Raw genomic sequence first — 15,507 nt, 5'->3', positions numbered from 1 at the left:
TGTTATATTGTTATATTGTTAGACTGTTATATTGTTAGACTGTTATATTGTTAGACTGTTATATTGTTAGACTGTTATATTGTTAGACTGTTATATTGTTAGACTGTTATATTGTTAGACTGTTATATTGTTATATTGTTAGACTGTTATATTATTAGACTGTTATATTATTAGACTGTTATATTGTTATATTGTTAGACTGTTATATTGTTAGACTGTTATATTGTTAGACTGTTATATTGTTAGACTGTTATATTGTTAGACTGTTATATTATATTGTAATATTGTTAGACTGTTATATTGTTAGACTGTTATATTGTTAGACTGTTATATTATTAGACTGTTATATTGTTATATTGTTATATTGTTATATTGTTAGACTGTTATATTGTTAGACTGTTATATTGTTAGAATGTTATATTGTTAGACTGTTATATTATTCGACTGTTATATTGTTACTGTTATATTGTTATATTGTTAGAATGTTATATTATTAGTATTTTATATTGTTAGACTGTTATATTATTAGACTGTTATATTGTTAGACTGTTATATTGTTAGACTGTTATATTGTTAGACTGTTATATTATTAGACTGTTATATTGTTATATTGTAATATTGTTAGACTGTTATATTGTTAGACTGTTATATTGTTATATTGTAATATTGTTAGACTGTTATATTGTTAGACTGTTATATTGTTAGACTGTTATATTGTTAGACTGTTATATTGTTATATTATTAGACTGTTATATTGTTAGACTGTTATATTATTAGACTGTTATATTGTTAGACTGTTATATTGTTAGATTGTTATATTGTTAGACTGTTAGACTGTTATATTGTTAGAAACATCTATTGTTAGACTGTTATATTGTTAGACTGTTATATTGTTAGACTGTTATATTATTAGACTGTTATATTATTAGACTGTTATAATGTTAGACTGTTATATTATTACACTGTTATATTATTAGACTGTTATATTGTTAGACTGTTATATTGTTAGACTGTTATATTGTTAGACTGTTATATTGTAGACTGTTATATTGTAGACTGTTATATTATTAGACTGTTATATTGTTAGACTGTTATATTGTTAGACTGTTATATTTTTAGACTGTTATATTGTTAGACTGTTATATTGTAGACTGTTATATTATTAGACTGTTATATTGTTAGACTGTTATATTGTTAGACTGTTATATTGTTAGACTGTTATATTGTTAGACTGTTAGACTGTTATATTGTTAGACTGTTATATTGTTAGACTGTTATATTGTTAGACTGTTATATTGTTAGACTGTTATATTGTTAGACTGTTATATTGTTACACTGTTATATTGTTATATTGTTAGACTGTTATATTGTTAGACTGTTATATTGTTAGACTGTTATATTGTTAGACTGTTATATTGTTAGACTGTTATATTGTTAGACTGTTATATTATTACACTGTTATATTGTTAGACTGTTATATTGTTAGACTGTTAGACTGTTATATTATTAGACTGTTATATTGTTAGACTGTTATATTATTAGACTGTTATATTATTAGACTGTTATATTGGTAGACTGTTAGACTGTTATATTGTTAGACTGTTATATTGTTAGACTGTTATATTGTTAGACTGTTATATTGTTAGACTGTTATATTGTTACACTGTTATATTGTTATATTGTTAGACTGTTATATTGTTAGACTGTTATATTGTTAGACTGTTATATTGTTAGACTGTTATATTGTTAGACTGTTATATTGTTAGACTGTTATATTGTTAGACTGTTATATTGTTACACTGTTATATTGTTAGACTGTTATATTGTTAGACTGTTAGACTGTTATATTATTAGACTGTTATATTGTTAGACTGTTATATTGTTAGACTGTTATATTATTAGACTGTTATATTGTTAGACTGTTATATTGTTAGACTGTTATATTGTTAGACTGTTATATTGTTAGACTGTTATATTGTTATATTATTAGAGTGTTATATTGTTAGACTGTTATATTGTTAGACTGTTATATTGTTAGACTGTTATATTGTTAGACTGTTAGACTGTTAGACTGTTATATTGTTAGACTGTTAGACTGTTATATTGTTAGACACATCTATTGTTAGACTGTTATATTGTTAGACTGTTATATTGTTAGACACATCTATTGTTAGACTGTTATATTGTTAGACTGTTATATTGTTAGACTGTTCTATTGTTAGACTGTTATATTATTACACTGTTATATTGTTAGACTGTTAGACTGTTATATTGTTAGACTGTTAGACTGTTATATTGTTAGACTGTTATATTGTTAGACTGTTATATTGTTATATTGTTAGACTGTTATATTATTAGACTGTTATATTGTTAGACTGTTATATTATTAGACTGTTATATTATTAGACTGTTATATTATTAGACTGTTATATTGTTAGACTGTTAGACTGTTATATTGTTAGACTGTTATATTATTAGACTGTTATATTATTAGACTGTTATATTATTAGACTGTTATATTGTTAGACTGTTATATTATTACACTGTTATATTATTACACTGTTATATTGTTAGACTGTTATATTGTTAGACTGTTATATTGTTAGACTGTTATATTGTAGACTGTTATATTATTAGACTGTTATATTGTTAGACTGTTATATTGTTAGACTGTTATATTTTTAGACTGTTATATTGTTAGACTGTTAGACTGTTATATTGTTAGACTGTTATATTGTTAGACTGTTATATTGTTAGACTGTTATATTGTTAGACTGTTATATTGTTAGACTGTTAGACTGTTATATTATTAGACTGTTATATTGTTAGACTGTTATATTGTTAGACTGTTATATTGTTAGACTGTTATATTATTAGACTGTTATATTGTTAGACTGTTATATTATTAGACTGTTATATTGTTAGACTGTTATATTGTTAGACTGTTATATTATTAGACTGTTATATTGTTAGACTGTTATATTGTTAGACTGTTATATTGTTAGACTGTTAGACTGTTATATTATTAGACTGTTATATTGTTAGACTGTTATATTGTTAGACTGTTATATTATTAGACTGTTATATTGTTAGACTGTTATATTGTTAGACTGTTATATTGTTAGACTGTTATATTGTTAGACTGTTATATTGTTAGACTGTTATATTGTTAGACTGTTATATTATTACACTGTTATATTGTTAGACTGTTATATTGTTAGACTGGTAGACTGTTATATTGTTAGACTGTTAAACTGTAGACTGTTATATTGTTAGACTGGTAGACTGGTAGACTGTGAGACTGTTAGACTGTTAGACTGGTAGACTGTTATATTGTTAGACTGTGAGACTGGTAGACTGTGAGACTGGTAGACTGTGAGACTGGTAGACTAGTAGACTGTTATATTGTTAGACTGTGATACTGGTAGACTGAGACTGTTATATTGTTGGACTGGTAGACTGGTTGACTGGTAGACTGTTAGACTGTTAGACTGGCTGGAGACTGGTAGTCTGGTAGACTGGTATATTGTTAGTGGAGTAGGACTGGTAGACTGGTAGTCTGGTAGACTGGTAGTCTGGTAGACTGGTATATTGTGAGTGTAGTAGGACTGGTAGATTGGTAGTCTGGTAGACTGGTATATTGTGAGTAGAGTAGGACTGGTAGACTGGTAGTCTGGTAGACTGGTATATTGTGAGTGGAGTAGGACTGGTAGACTGGTAGTCTGGTAGACTGGTATATTGTGAGTGGGGTAGGACTGGTAGACTGGTAGTCTGGTAGACTGGTATATTGTGAGTGGAGTAGGACTGGTAGACAGGTAGTCTGGTAGACTGGTATATTGTGAGTGGAGTAGGACTGGTAGACTGGTATATTGTGAGTGGAGTAGGACTGGTACTTAGCTGAAGGATGTTATAGTATGTTGATGTTCTGAACACATACTGGGCCTAGATTCTGTTGACCTGGTTTAATTAAGAGATGCAGTGTTAGCCTCCACCCACAGACCCTGTGGTTGTGTGTGCGTGCGTGCGTGTGTGTGTGTGTTAATTTGTCTGTGTTTGCTGTACTGAGATGCTTTGTGTGCATGTTGTGTGCATGTTGTGTGCATGTTGTGTGCGTGTGTGTGCGTGTGTGTGTGTGTGTGTGTGTGTGTGTGTGTGTGTGTGTGTGTGTGTGTGTGTGTGTGTGTGTGTGTGTGTGTGTGTGTGTGTGTGTGTGTGTGTGTGTGTGTGTGTGGAATATGGGGGTGTTGGGTTGTAGTGTGACATCATTCTTTACATAATTTTCTTCCCCTTCCCTTCCCACCCTCTCATTGTCTTGTTACAACACTTTTTCAAAATGTATTTACAGGAGAGGCTGGGAGGGTAGGAGAGGCTGGGAGGGGAGGAGAGAAGCTGGGAGGGGAGGAGAGGCTGGGAGGGGAGGAGAGGCTGGGAGGGAAGGAGAGAAGCTGGGAGGGGAGGGGAGGGGAGAGGCTGTGAGGGAGGGGCAGGGGGAGAGCAGCTGAGAGACAGTTATTTTGGGAAACAATTATTTTTCTTGCTGACACGATTGTGTCGGAGCACAGGGTCCATCAAGCATAGATTTTTGGACTGTTAGACTGATAGTCTAGTGTGTGTGTTACAGGATGTGCGTGTTACAGGATGTGTGTGTTACAGGATGTGCGTGTTACAGGGTGTGCGTGTTACAGGGTGTGCGTGCTACAGGGTGTGCGTGCTACAGGGTGTGCGTGCTACAGGGTGTGCGTGCTAGTGGGTGTGTGTTAGAGGTCGACCGATTCATCGGAATGGCTGATTAATTAGGGCCGATTTCAAGTTTTCATAACAATCGGAAATCGGTATTTTTGGACGCCGATTTGGCCGATTTTTATTTTTTATTTTTTTTAAGACCTTTATTTAACTAGGCAAGTCAGTTAAGAACACATTCTCATTTTCAATGACGGCCTAGGAACGGTGGGTTAACTGCCTTGTTCAGGGGCAGAACGACAGATTTTTACCTTGTCTGCTCAGGGATTCAATCTTGCAACCTTACGGTTAACTAGTCCAACGCTCTAACCACCTGCTTTACATTGCACTCCACGAGGTTACGCGAATGCAGTAAGAAGCTAAGGTAAGTTGCCAGCTAGCATTAAACTTATCTTATAAAAAACAATCAATCAATCATAATCACTAGTTAACTACACATGGTTGATGATATTACTAGTTTATCTAGCCTGTCCTGCGTTGCATGTAATCGCTTAGGTACACATTGCTCCAACCATAAACATCAATGCCTTTCTTAAAATCAATACACTAGTATATATTTTTAAACCTGCATATTTAGTTAATATTGCCTGCTAACATGAAATGTGTCACTTCTCTTGCAAACAGAGTCAGGGTATATGCAGCAGTTTGGGCCACCTGGCGCATTGCGAACTGTGAAGACTATTTCTTCCTAACAAAGACAGCCGACTTCGCCAAACGGGGATGATTTAACAAAAGCGCATTTGTGAAAAAAGCACAATCGTTGCACGACTGTACCTAACCATAAACATCAATGCCTTTCTTAAAATCAATACACAGAAGTATATATTTTTAAAACTGCATATTTAGCTAAAAGAAATCCAGGTTAGCAGGCAATATTAACCAGGTGAAATTGTGTCATTTTGCGTTCATTGCACGCAGTCAGGGTATATGCAACACTTTGGGTAATTTGTCAGAATTTTACGTAATTATGACATAACACTGAAGGTTGTGCAATGTAACAGGAATAACGTTTTGTTTTCGAGATGATAGTTTCCAGATTCTACCATATTAATGACATAAGGCTCGTGTTTCTGTGTGTTATTATGTTATAATTAAGTCTATGATTTGCTAGAGCAGTCTGACTGACCGGTGGTAGGCACCAGCATGCTCCTTAGCATTCATTCAAGCAGCACTTTCGTTTTGCCAGCAGCCCTTTTCAATACATTGCGCTGTTTATGACTTCAAGCCTATCAACTCCCGAGATTAGGCTGGTGTAACCCATGTGAAATGGCTAGCTAGTTAGCCGGGTGCGCGCTAATAGCGTTTCAAACGTCACTCGCTCTGAGACTTGGAGTAGTTTTTTCCCTTCCTCTACATGGTTAACGCTACTTCAAGGGTGGCTGTTGTCGATGTGTTCCTGGTTCGAGCCCAGGTAGGAGCGAGGAGAGGGACTGAAGCTATACTGTTACACTGGCAATACTAAAGTGCCTATAAGAACATCCAATAGTCAAAGGTATATGAAATACAAATCGTATAGAGAGAAATAGTCCTATAATTCCTATAATAACTACAACCTAAAACTTCTTACCTGGGAATATTGAAGACTCATGTTAAAAGGAACCACCAGCTTTCACATGTTCTCATGTTCTGAGCAAGGAACTTAAACGTTAGCTTTTTTTACATGGCACATATTGCACTTTTACTTTCTTCTCCAACACTTTGTTTTTGCATTATTTAAATAAAATTTAACATGTTTCATTATTTATTTGAGGTTAAATTGATTGTATTGATGTATTATATTAAGTTAAAATAAGTGTTCATTCAGTATTGTTGTAATTGTCATTATTACAAATAAATAAATAAATAAATAAAATTGGCCGATTAATCGGTATCGGCTTTTTTGCCCCCCCATTAATCGGCATCGGTATCGGCGTCGAAAAAATCATAATCGGTCGACCTCTAGCGTGTGTGTTGCAGAGGGTGCGTGTGTGTTGCAGGGGGTGCGTGTGCGTTGCAGAGAAATAATGGATGTGTGTTAGTGTAGACGTGTACTCCCAGTTAGAATTCCAGCAGGCCTTAATGGGTCAGCTATTAGTGGATCACTCTGTTGTTTTTGTGCGTCACTAACGAAGACTGCACTCTTTAAGTTTTAAGTGTTTGTGTGTGTGCAAGCGTGCATGTCTGTTAGAGCTGGGACGAAGCTTGTGTCTGTGTTTCACAGCCTACTCCAATACAATCTCTCTGGGAAGGAATTATCTTTGTGTTTTGTCTCCTTGTAATGGCTGACTCCTTAGCAGACATCCTCTGATGCCATCCACCATTAGACTGGGCTTTGGCACCACTGACACCAATGAGATGAATATGTGTCTCTGCTGGATGTACTTTGTGCTGTAGCAGTACAATGTGACACACCACTGTCCGTTTCAATCCGCTTTGGTCTGGGTGGGCGTCTCTAATCCATGGCTAAGAAAATTAAACTTGCCCCCTTTTGAGTATGTGTCTGTGCATGAGTCTGTGCGTGTGTGTGTGTGTGTGTTTGGTCATCTAGCAACATCCTCTGAGGTTTTTCAGGGTGTGTGTGTGTGTGTGTGTGTGTGTGTGTGTGTCTGTGTGTGTGTGTGTGTGGTGTGTGTGTGTGTGTGTTCGATAGAGTGGTTGACATACTCCTCCACCTGACCTGGAAGTGCTTAGTGAGGATAGAGGGGAGAGAGGGGAATGGAGGAGAGAAAGGGGAGAGGGTGGTGGAGACAGAGAGGATGTTGAAGAGGAGAGGTAGGGGAGAAGATTGTGGAGGAGAGGGGAGGGGAGATGATGGTGGAGAGGAAAGGAGAAATGATGGTGGAGAGGAGAGGAGATGGAGGGGAGATGATGGTGGAGAGGATGGTGGAGAGGAGTGGAGAGAGAAGGGAGATGATGGTGGAGAGGATGGTGGAGAGGATGGTGGAGAGGAGTGGAGAGATAAGGGAGATGATGGTGGAGAGGATGGTGGAGAGGAGTGGAGAAAGAAGGGAGATGATGGTGGAGAGGAGTGGAGAGGGAAGGGAGATGGAGTGGAGAGGGAAGGGAGATGATGGTGGAGAGGATGGTGGAGAGGAGTGGAGAGGGAAGGGAGATGATGGTGGAGAGGAGTGGAGAGGGAAGGGAGATGATGGTGATGACAATGACGCTCTAATCAAGATGACACTTAGATGTCATCAAGATGTACACTAATCAAGATGACATCATCACAAACGACAAGGTGACTTTCTACATACAGACAACATTGGCTCTTCCCAAGGTACTTTTTACCCCTTTTTCTCCCCAATTTCATGGTATCCAATTGGTAGTTAGTCTTGTCTCATCGCTGCAACTCCCGTACAGACTCCGGAGAGGCGAGGGTCGAGAGCCATGCGTCCTCCAAAACACGACCCTGCCAAGATGCACTGCTTCTTGACACACTGCTCACTTAACCCGGAAGCCAGCCACACCAATGTGTCGGAGGAAGCACGTACACCTCGCGACCGTATCAGCATGCATGCGCCCAGCGCGCCACAGCAGTCAGTAGAGTGCGATGGGACAAGGACATCCCAGCCATCCAAACCCTCCCCCTAACCCGAACTACGCTGGGCCAATTGTGCACCACGTTAGACCGCTGCGCCACTCAGGAGGCAAAGAGACAATTCTGTCTATATTGTTTGAGCACAGCAAGTCGCCCCATTATGTATGATAACGTGATTGTTCTTTCAACAGTGCCAGTATTGTAATTGCATAACACTGTACTTAGAGTTGTTACTGTACCTTCCTGTAAATCTGGTTGGTTCATTGTCAAGGTTGCTCATCTATCTCACTTACAACAGGCATTTTGTCTAGTGACAGGTTATTTTATAGCGTGTGTTACTATGTGTGTGCCTGGGAGTCTAATAAAGATGGTTTATGAAGCTAGGTGAACATCTGTCAGGTTCAGTTTAAGGCTTTAAAGCTGAGTTGTTATTTTAATGGAATTACAGTCTGCTCTCCTAAAAATCTCTGAGCTCCCAGAAAACGTCAGAGAGCGGGATTATTCTGAGCCCGGGCTCTATTCTGCTTTCCCTCTTCTTTCTTTCTTTCTTTCTTTCTTTCTTTCTTTCTTTCTTTCTTTCTTTCTTTCTTTCTTTCTTTCTTTCTTTCTTTCTTTCTTTCTTTCTTTCTTTCTTTCTTTCTTTCTTTCTTTCTTTCTTTCTTTCTTTCTTTCTTTCTTTCTTTCTTTCCTTCTCTCCCTCCCTCCCTCCCTCCCTCCCTCCCTCCTTCTCGATCTGTAAAGGCCCATGATTTGCTCTCTCTCTCTTTCTCTTTTTTCTATCTCTCTCTCCTTTATGAATGGACAGCCAGCTAGGTGTTTCTACAGCAAGAGCTGTATCTGTACCAGGGGAGCAGGGCGTCTTCATTCACTGTGTTCACTCATCTTTAAGGGAGAGAGAGACTTTATGTAAGACCCTGCGTTACACAAGACCTCATGTCATATCCCTCAGCTTCACTAAAGCCTCCCTACCTCTAGCCTCGCTATCCCCCAACCTCTCCTTTAATGCCTCCCCAGCCTCCCTCCTCCTACCTCCCTACTATCCAGACCTCTCACTGAGCCTCCCCTCATTCAGCCCCCTGCCTCTCTCCTCAGCCCCCTGCCTCTCTCCTCAGCCCCCTGCCTCTCTCCTCAGCCCCCTGCCTCTCTCCTCAGCCCCCTGCCCCTCTCCTCAGCCCCCTGCCTCTCTCCTCAGCCCCCTGCCTCTCTCCTCAGCCCCCTGACTCTCTCCTCAGCCCCCTGCCTCTCTCCTCAGCCCCCTGCCTCTCTCCTCAGCCCCTTCCTCCCTGCCTCCTTTCTGAGACCCTTGCCTCCTCGCCCTTTACCCCCAGCATCTCACGTAGGCTCCCATTGCCTTTCCCCCTCATCCCCCAGTCTCGCTAGCCCCCAGCCTCTCACTAAAGCTTCCCCTGCCTGCTTCCCCCTACTGTAAAATATTACTGTAATATTGAATTCAGAGATTTTAGATGTGTATTAAAATGGGTGTTGCAAAAAGCTATATTGCCATTGTTTAGCTTGAATGGAATGTTCGTATCCAGTTTATTTGACTGTGATATGTGGTTGCCTCACCTAGCTAAGATGAAGACACTGACTGTAAGTCACTCTAGATAAGATCCTCTGCTAAATGACTAAAATGTCAAATGTAACTTTTTTACATACAGATCGCATTTTAGTGCCACAAGTGTATCATTTGTACATTTCTTTATACAAAATGTTTTTTTTTAGTTTTTTTTTTTTTACATTTGACTGTGTAAAACCTAGAAATACTACTTATTTCTCTGAGAGTGAGGCGGTTATATAGCATTTAGCAAAAAAACATGAATATTTGTGTCTATGAAATGAAACCAGAAAGTGATGATTACAGTGCCTTGCAAAAGTATTCACCCCCTTGGCATTTTTCCTATTTTGTTGCATTACAACCTGTAATTTATATAGATTTTTTATTTGGATTTCATGTAATGGACATACACAAAATAGTCCAAATTGGTGAAGTGAAATGAAAAAAATAACTTGTTTTAAAAAATTCTAAAAAATTTAAAACGGAAAAGTGGTGCGTGCATATGTATTCACTCCCTTTGCTATGAAGCCCCTAAATAAGATCTAGTGCAACCAATTACCTTCAGAAGTCACATAATTAATTAAATAAAGTCCACCTGTGTGCAATCTAAGTGTCTCATGATCTCAGTATATATACACCTGTTCTGAAAGGCCCCAGAGTCTGTAACACCACTAAGCAAGGGGCACCACCAAGCAAGCGGCACCATGAAGACCAAGGAGCTCTCCAAACAGGTCAGGGACAAAGTTGTGGAGAAGTACCAATCAGGGTTGGGTTATAAAAAAAATATCAGAGACTTTGAACATCCCACGGAGCACCATTAAATCTATTATTAAAAAATTGAAAGAATATGGCACCACAACAAACCTGCCAAGAGAGGGAAAGCCCACCAAAACTCACAGACCAGGCAAGGAGGGCATTAATCAGAGAGGCAACAAAGAGACCAAAGATAACCCTGAAGGAGTTGCAAAGTTCCACAGCTGAGATTGAAGTATATGTCCATAGGACAACTTTAAGCCGTACACTCCACAGAGCTGGGCTTTACGGAAGAGTGGCCAGAAAAAAGCCATTGGTTATTAAAGAAAAAATAAGCCAAAAGGCATGTGGGAGACTCATTTTTACATTTACATTTTAGTCATTTAGCAGACGCTCTTAAGTTAATATTTAATTATTATAAAAAAATGTTATCTACATAGACCTGGACTGGCCCATGTTTAAAAAGTGGAGCTTTTTAAACATTTGATCAGAAACGATCAGTTGATCAGAAACGTCTGATCAACTGGATAACCAAAACGAGAAATTATTATTTGTAAAAATAAAAAAAGAAGAAAAAGCTAGCTAATCGGTTTTACCGACAGGACGGATACGATCCCACGCTGTTTTTTAATTTATTAAACAAGACAAAAACGTCTGATCAACTGGATAACCAAAACGAGGAATTATTATTTGTAAGAATAAAAAAGAAGAAAAAGCTAGCTAATCGGTTTTACCAACAGGACGGATACGATCCCACGCTGTTTTCACTTGCATTAATGCATACAACGTCGAAAGTAAATGTTATTTAATCATTAAGAGAAACTCTAAGACACACGTCTACCGGTCACCCCCCTCTGTCAAGGGGTGCATACATTTCATACATTTTTTTCCCCGTACTGGTCCCCCGGGGGAATCGAACCCACAATCCTGGCATTGCAAACACCATGCTCTACCAACTGAGCCACACTGGACCGTCTTCCAAACATATGGAAGAATGTACTCTGGTCAGATGAGACAAAAATGTTACTTTTTGGCCATCAAGGAAAACGCTATGTCTGGCACAAACCCAACACCTCTCATCACCCTGAGAACAACATCCCCACAGTGAAGTATGGCGGTGGCAGCGTCATGCTGTGGGGATGTATTTCATCGGCAGGGACTGGGAAACTGGTCAGAATTGAAGGAATGATGGATGGCGCTAAATGCAGGGAAATTCTTTAGGGATTCCTGTTTCAGTCTTCCAGAGATTTGAGACTGAGACGGAGGTTCACCTTCCAGCAGGACAATGACCCTAAGCATACTGTTAAAGCAACACTCAAGTGGTTTATGGGGAAACATTTAAATGTCTTGGAATGGCCTAGTCAAAGCCCAGACTTTAATCCAATTGAGAATCTGTGGCATGACTTAAAGATTGCTGTACACCAGCGGAACCAATCCAACTCGAAGGAGCTGGAGCAGTTTTGCCTTGAAGAATGGGCAAAAATCCCAGTGGCTAGATGTGCCAAGCTTATAGAGACATACCCCAAGAGACTTGCAGCTGTAATTTCTGCGTAAGGTGGCTCTACAAAGTGTTGACTTTGGGGGGGTGAATAGTTATGCACGCTCAAGTTTTCAGTTTTTTTGTCTTATTTCTTGTTTGTTTCACAATAAAAAATATTTTGCATCTTCAAAGTGGTAGGCATGTTGTGTAAATCAAATGATACAAACCCCCAAAAAATATATTTTAGTTCCAGGTTGCAAGACAACAAAATAGGAAAAATACCAAGGGGGGTGAATACTTTCGCAAGGCACTGTAGATGATTAGATGGTTAGAAAACACACCAATCTCTTCTATAATTTCTTTAAACAATAAAAGAAAATTTACCAAAATGTCAAATGGATATATAGCGTTTTGGAATAAAACTCTTCAAACAGAGAGGTGAAACTAAGGGTTATGGTGTTTGGCCTTCCATAGCTTTCAGACAACAGGAGAAGAACAGGGAGGGGAGAGGATGGTGGAGAGAAGAGGGAAGGTGAGAGATATGTGATTGAACACAGAGATACAACAAAACCACTAGGGGTTATGATCTCCCATAGCTTTTGCTCAACAGGAGGACACAGCAATAGAGGTGTTTAAGACTGAGTGTAACACTTTGGACTGGGACTGTGTGGTGGAACCACCATAGTGATACAACAACTGTATCTATCTCTCTGGTGCTTCCACACATATAAATCCTATTAAATCACTAGTATTCTAATTCCTCATTCTATGGTTCCACACATAGAGATCATATTAAATCACTAGTATTCTAATTCCTCATTCTATGGTTCCACACATAGAGATCATATTACATCACTAGTATTCTAATTCCTCATTCTATGGTTCCACACATAGAGATCATATTAAATCACTAGTATTCTCACTCTCTTGCTCTCTCTCGCTCTCTCTCCCCTCTCTTGCTCTCTCCCCCCTCTCTTGCTCTCACTCTCTCTCTTGCTCTCTCTCTCTTGCTCTCTCTCTCTTGCTCTCTCTCTCTCTCTTGCTCTCTCTTTCCCCTGTCTTGTTCTCTCTTTCTGTCTCTCTCTCTCCTCTCCCCTTTCTCTCTCCCCTCTCTTGCTCTCTCTCTCTCTTTCTCTCTCTCTGTCTCTCTCCTCTCCCCTTTCTCTCTCTCTCTCCCTCAGTAGTCTGGTCTCTGTGGGGGGTAATGTCATGGTTAGATGAGTCTCCTCCACACTACTGTAATTATGATTACATGGCTGTCTAATTGTCAATGATATACATAGATTGTGATGGAATGTTCTCTGATTGTGTGTGTGTGTGTGTGTGTGTGTGTGTGTGTGTGTGGTGTGTGTGTGTGTGTGTGTGTGTGTGTGTCCTTCATGCACTGTGTCAATGTGTCACTATGCAGACTAGGCTAGGCAGTTTGTTACTAGAGGGGGTTGAAACAGAATCCTATCCGTTTCCTTTTTTTCTATAAAAAAAATCTGTCTCTGGACTCGATCTGCTCCGAGCTGCAAAAGGTCACGTTATTATGATCATCATAATTCAGCCACATCACCAAGAAACATGGCAACCTGCCCCTGCGTCTGCCTGCCTGTCCTCAAAATAACCAGCAGCCAATCAGAGCTCAGGGGGCGTGGCCTGGTGTGGGTTGCATGCTTACACTGAGCCCCTCATGTTTATTCTGAATGAACAGTGGAGCATGTGCCTCTGCCTCCCAGCTGAGCGGATAGCCTCTCAAACCGCTGTCCTTCTCTGTGTGCGGGTGAGAGAGGGTGTAAGTGTGTTGGTGCGGTGAGGGGGATCTAGCCATGGACTACAGTAGCTGTCAGATAGACGAGGAGGGAGTCTGCCTCTCCAGGAGGAGGGTAGCCGTTGATTAGAGGCAAAGAGCAGAGCAGATCTCTACACTGAATGGACTGTGAGTGTGGAGGGAGGGAGGCAGGCAGGCAGAGAGGGAGGCTGGGAGGGAGGGAGAGAGGCAGAGAGGGAGGGAGAGAGGGAGGGATAGAGGGAGAGAGGGAGGGATAGAGGGAGAGAGGGCGGGATAGAGGGAGAGAGGGAGGGATAGAGGGAGAGAGGGAGAGAGGGAGGGATAGAGGGAGAGAGGGAGGGCTGCTGGGGTGTGCACTTTATAGACACGCACCGACAGGCAGACCCACAGGAGACAGAGAGAGTGAGAGTGACAGCGAGAGAGTGAAAGAGAAAGAGTGAGAGAGAGGTGGGGGGAGAACAGTAGAGAGCACAGGAGCAGTATTCTTCTTTCTGGAAGGAAGGATGACCCTGCTGTGACCAAGACTCCTCTACCAGTGTCTAATGAACAGGACTGGAGAAGAAGGACTAGTTGCCCTCTGAGGAAGACTGACTGGAGAGAGAGGGAGAGGGAGAGAGAGAGAGAACTGTGCTGCCTTTCCTTCTGAGGAAGACTGGAGAGCAAGAGAGAGAGAAAGAGAGAGAGAGAGAGAGAAGAAAAATAGAGGGAAAGAGGACTCTGACTCTGCAGGTTGCTAATCTCTGAAGCTGAGGAGAGAGAGACAGAGAGAGAGACAGACAGACAGACAGACAGACAGACAGACAGACAGACAGACAGACAGACAGACAGACAGAGAGAGAGAGAGCGAGCGAGAGCGGAGGCAAAGCCACGCACACTGTGGAAGCAGGAATTTGTGTGTTAGTGTATTAGCCTCAATTCCTCTGCTTCCCTCCAGCCCTCAGCTCTGCCTGCCTATGCATGGCATAGCCTCTGCGAGAGACAGCAAAATAAATAACGAAAGAAAGGACAGAGAAATATCGAAATCGAGAGGGGTCCACAGCATCTCCCCATCCGTCCATCAGCATGTCGTCCAACGAGCTGAGTGCTCCAGACGCTGACTCTGGATGCATCCGCACCTTTAAAGAACACATGCACCTGGAGCTGAACACTGGCCAGGGGGGGAAGAGGGGCGCCATGTCGCCCAAACTGTCCCCCCGCAGTTCCCCGCGCTTCTTCCGCAAGCTCATGGTCAACAAGGGGGGGATCCGCCACCGTCGGCGCTTCACCGTCGCTCACACCTGGTAAGGAGAGGGGGAAGGATAAGGGGGAGGGGGAAGGATAAGGGGAGAGGGGGAAGAATAAGGGGAGGGGAGGAAGGATAAGGGAGAGGGGGAAGGATAAGGGGAGAGGGGGAAGAATAAGGGGAGGGGAGGAAGGATAAGGGAGAGGGGGAAGGATAAGGGGAGAGGGGGAAGAATAAGGGGAGGGGAGGAAGGATAAGGGGAGAGGGGGAAGAATAAGGAGAGAGGGGGAAGGATAAGGGGAGGGGAGAGCTGGGGCATGTGGGTATCTCCACCAGAGAGGGTGGACTCTGCACTGTGCTTAGACAAGGGGTTATGGTTAAGGCTCTGACACGGGGATACTGTTAGGTAATGATAAGGGGGTTCTGTTTCTTTGCTGGGGGGGCGGGGCACAAGGTGACTTTGTGT

At 40.8% G+C, this 15,507-nt stretch overlaps 1 protein-coding gene across 3 annotated transcripts in view; it reads left to right on the top strand.

Moving 5' to 3' along the window:
* pde4ba (phosphodiesterase 4B, cAMP-specific a) overlaps nucleotides 1-15,507 on the top strand; it is a 337,302-nt gene that overhangs the window by 119,529 nt on the left and 202,266 nt on the right. The window contains exon 1 of one of the 3 annotated variants that reach the window (XM_014123404.3): nucleotides 14,219-15,099. The exons of the other annotated variants lie outside the window; for them this stretch is intronic. Coding sequence (XP_013978879.1) covers nucleotides 14,882-15,099 — 218 coding nt within the window. The 5' untranslated portion in view covers nucleotides 14,219-14,881. Of the gene's footprint in view, nucleotides 1-14,218; nucleotides 15,100-15,507 lie in introns of those variants that run through there. 3 annotated transcript variants of the gene reach the window in all.

This window comes from Salmo salar, chromosome 10 (assembly GCF_965601325.2).
Source record: "Salmo salar chromosome 10, fSalSal1, whole genome shotgun sequence".
In the NCBI taxonomy this organism is placed as follows: domain Eukaryota; kingdom Metazoa; phylum Chordata; class Actinopteri; order Salmoniformes; family Salmonidae; genus Salmo; species Salmo salar.
This window is presented reverse-complemented; position numbering and strand designations above follow the sequence as displayed.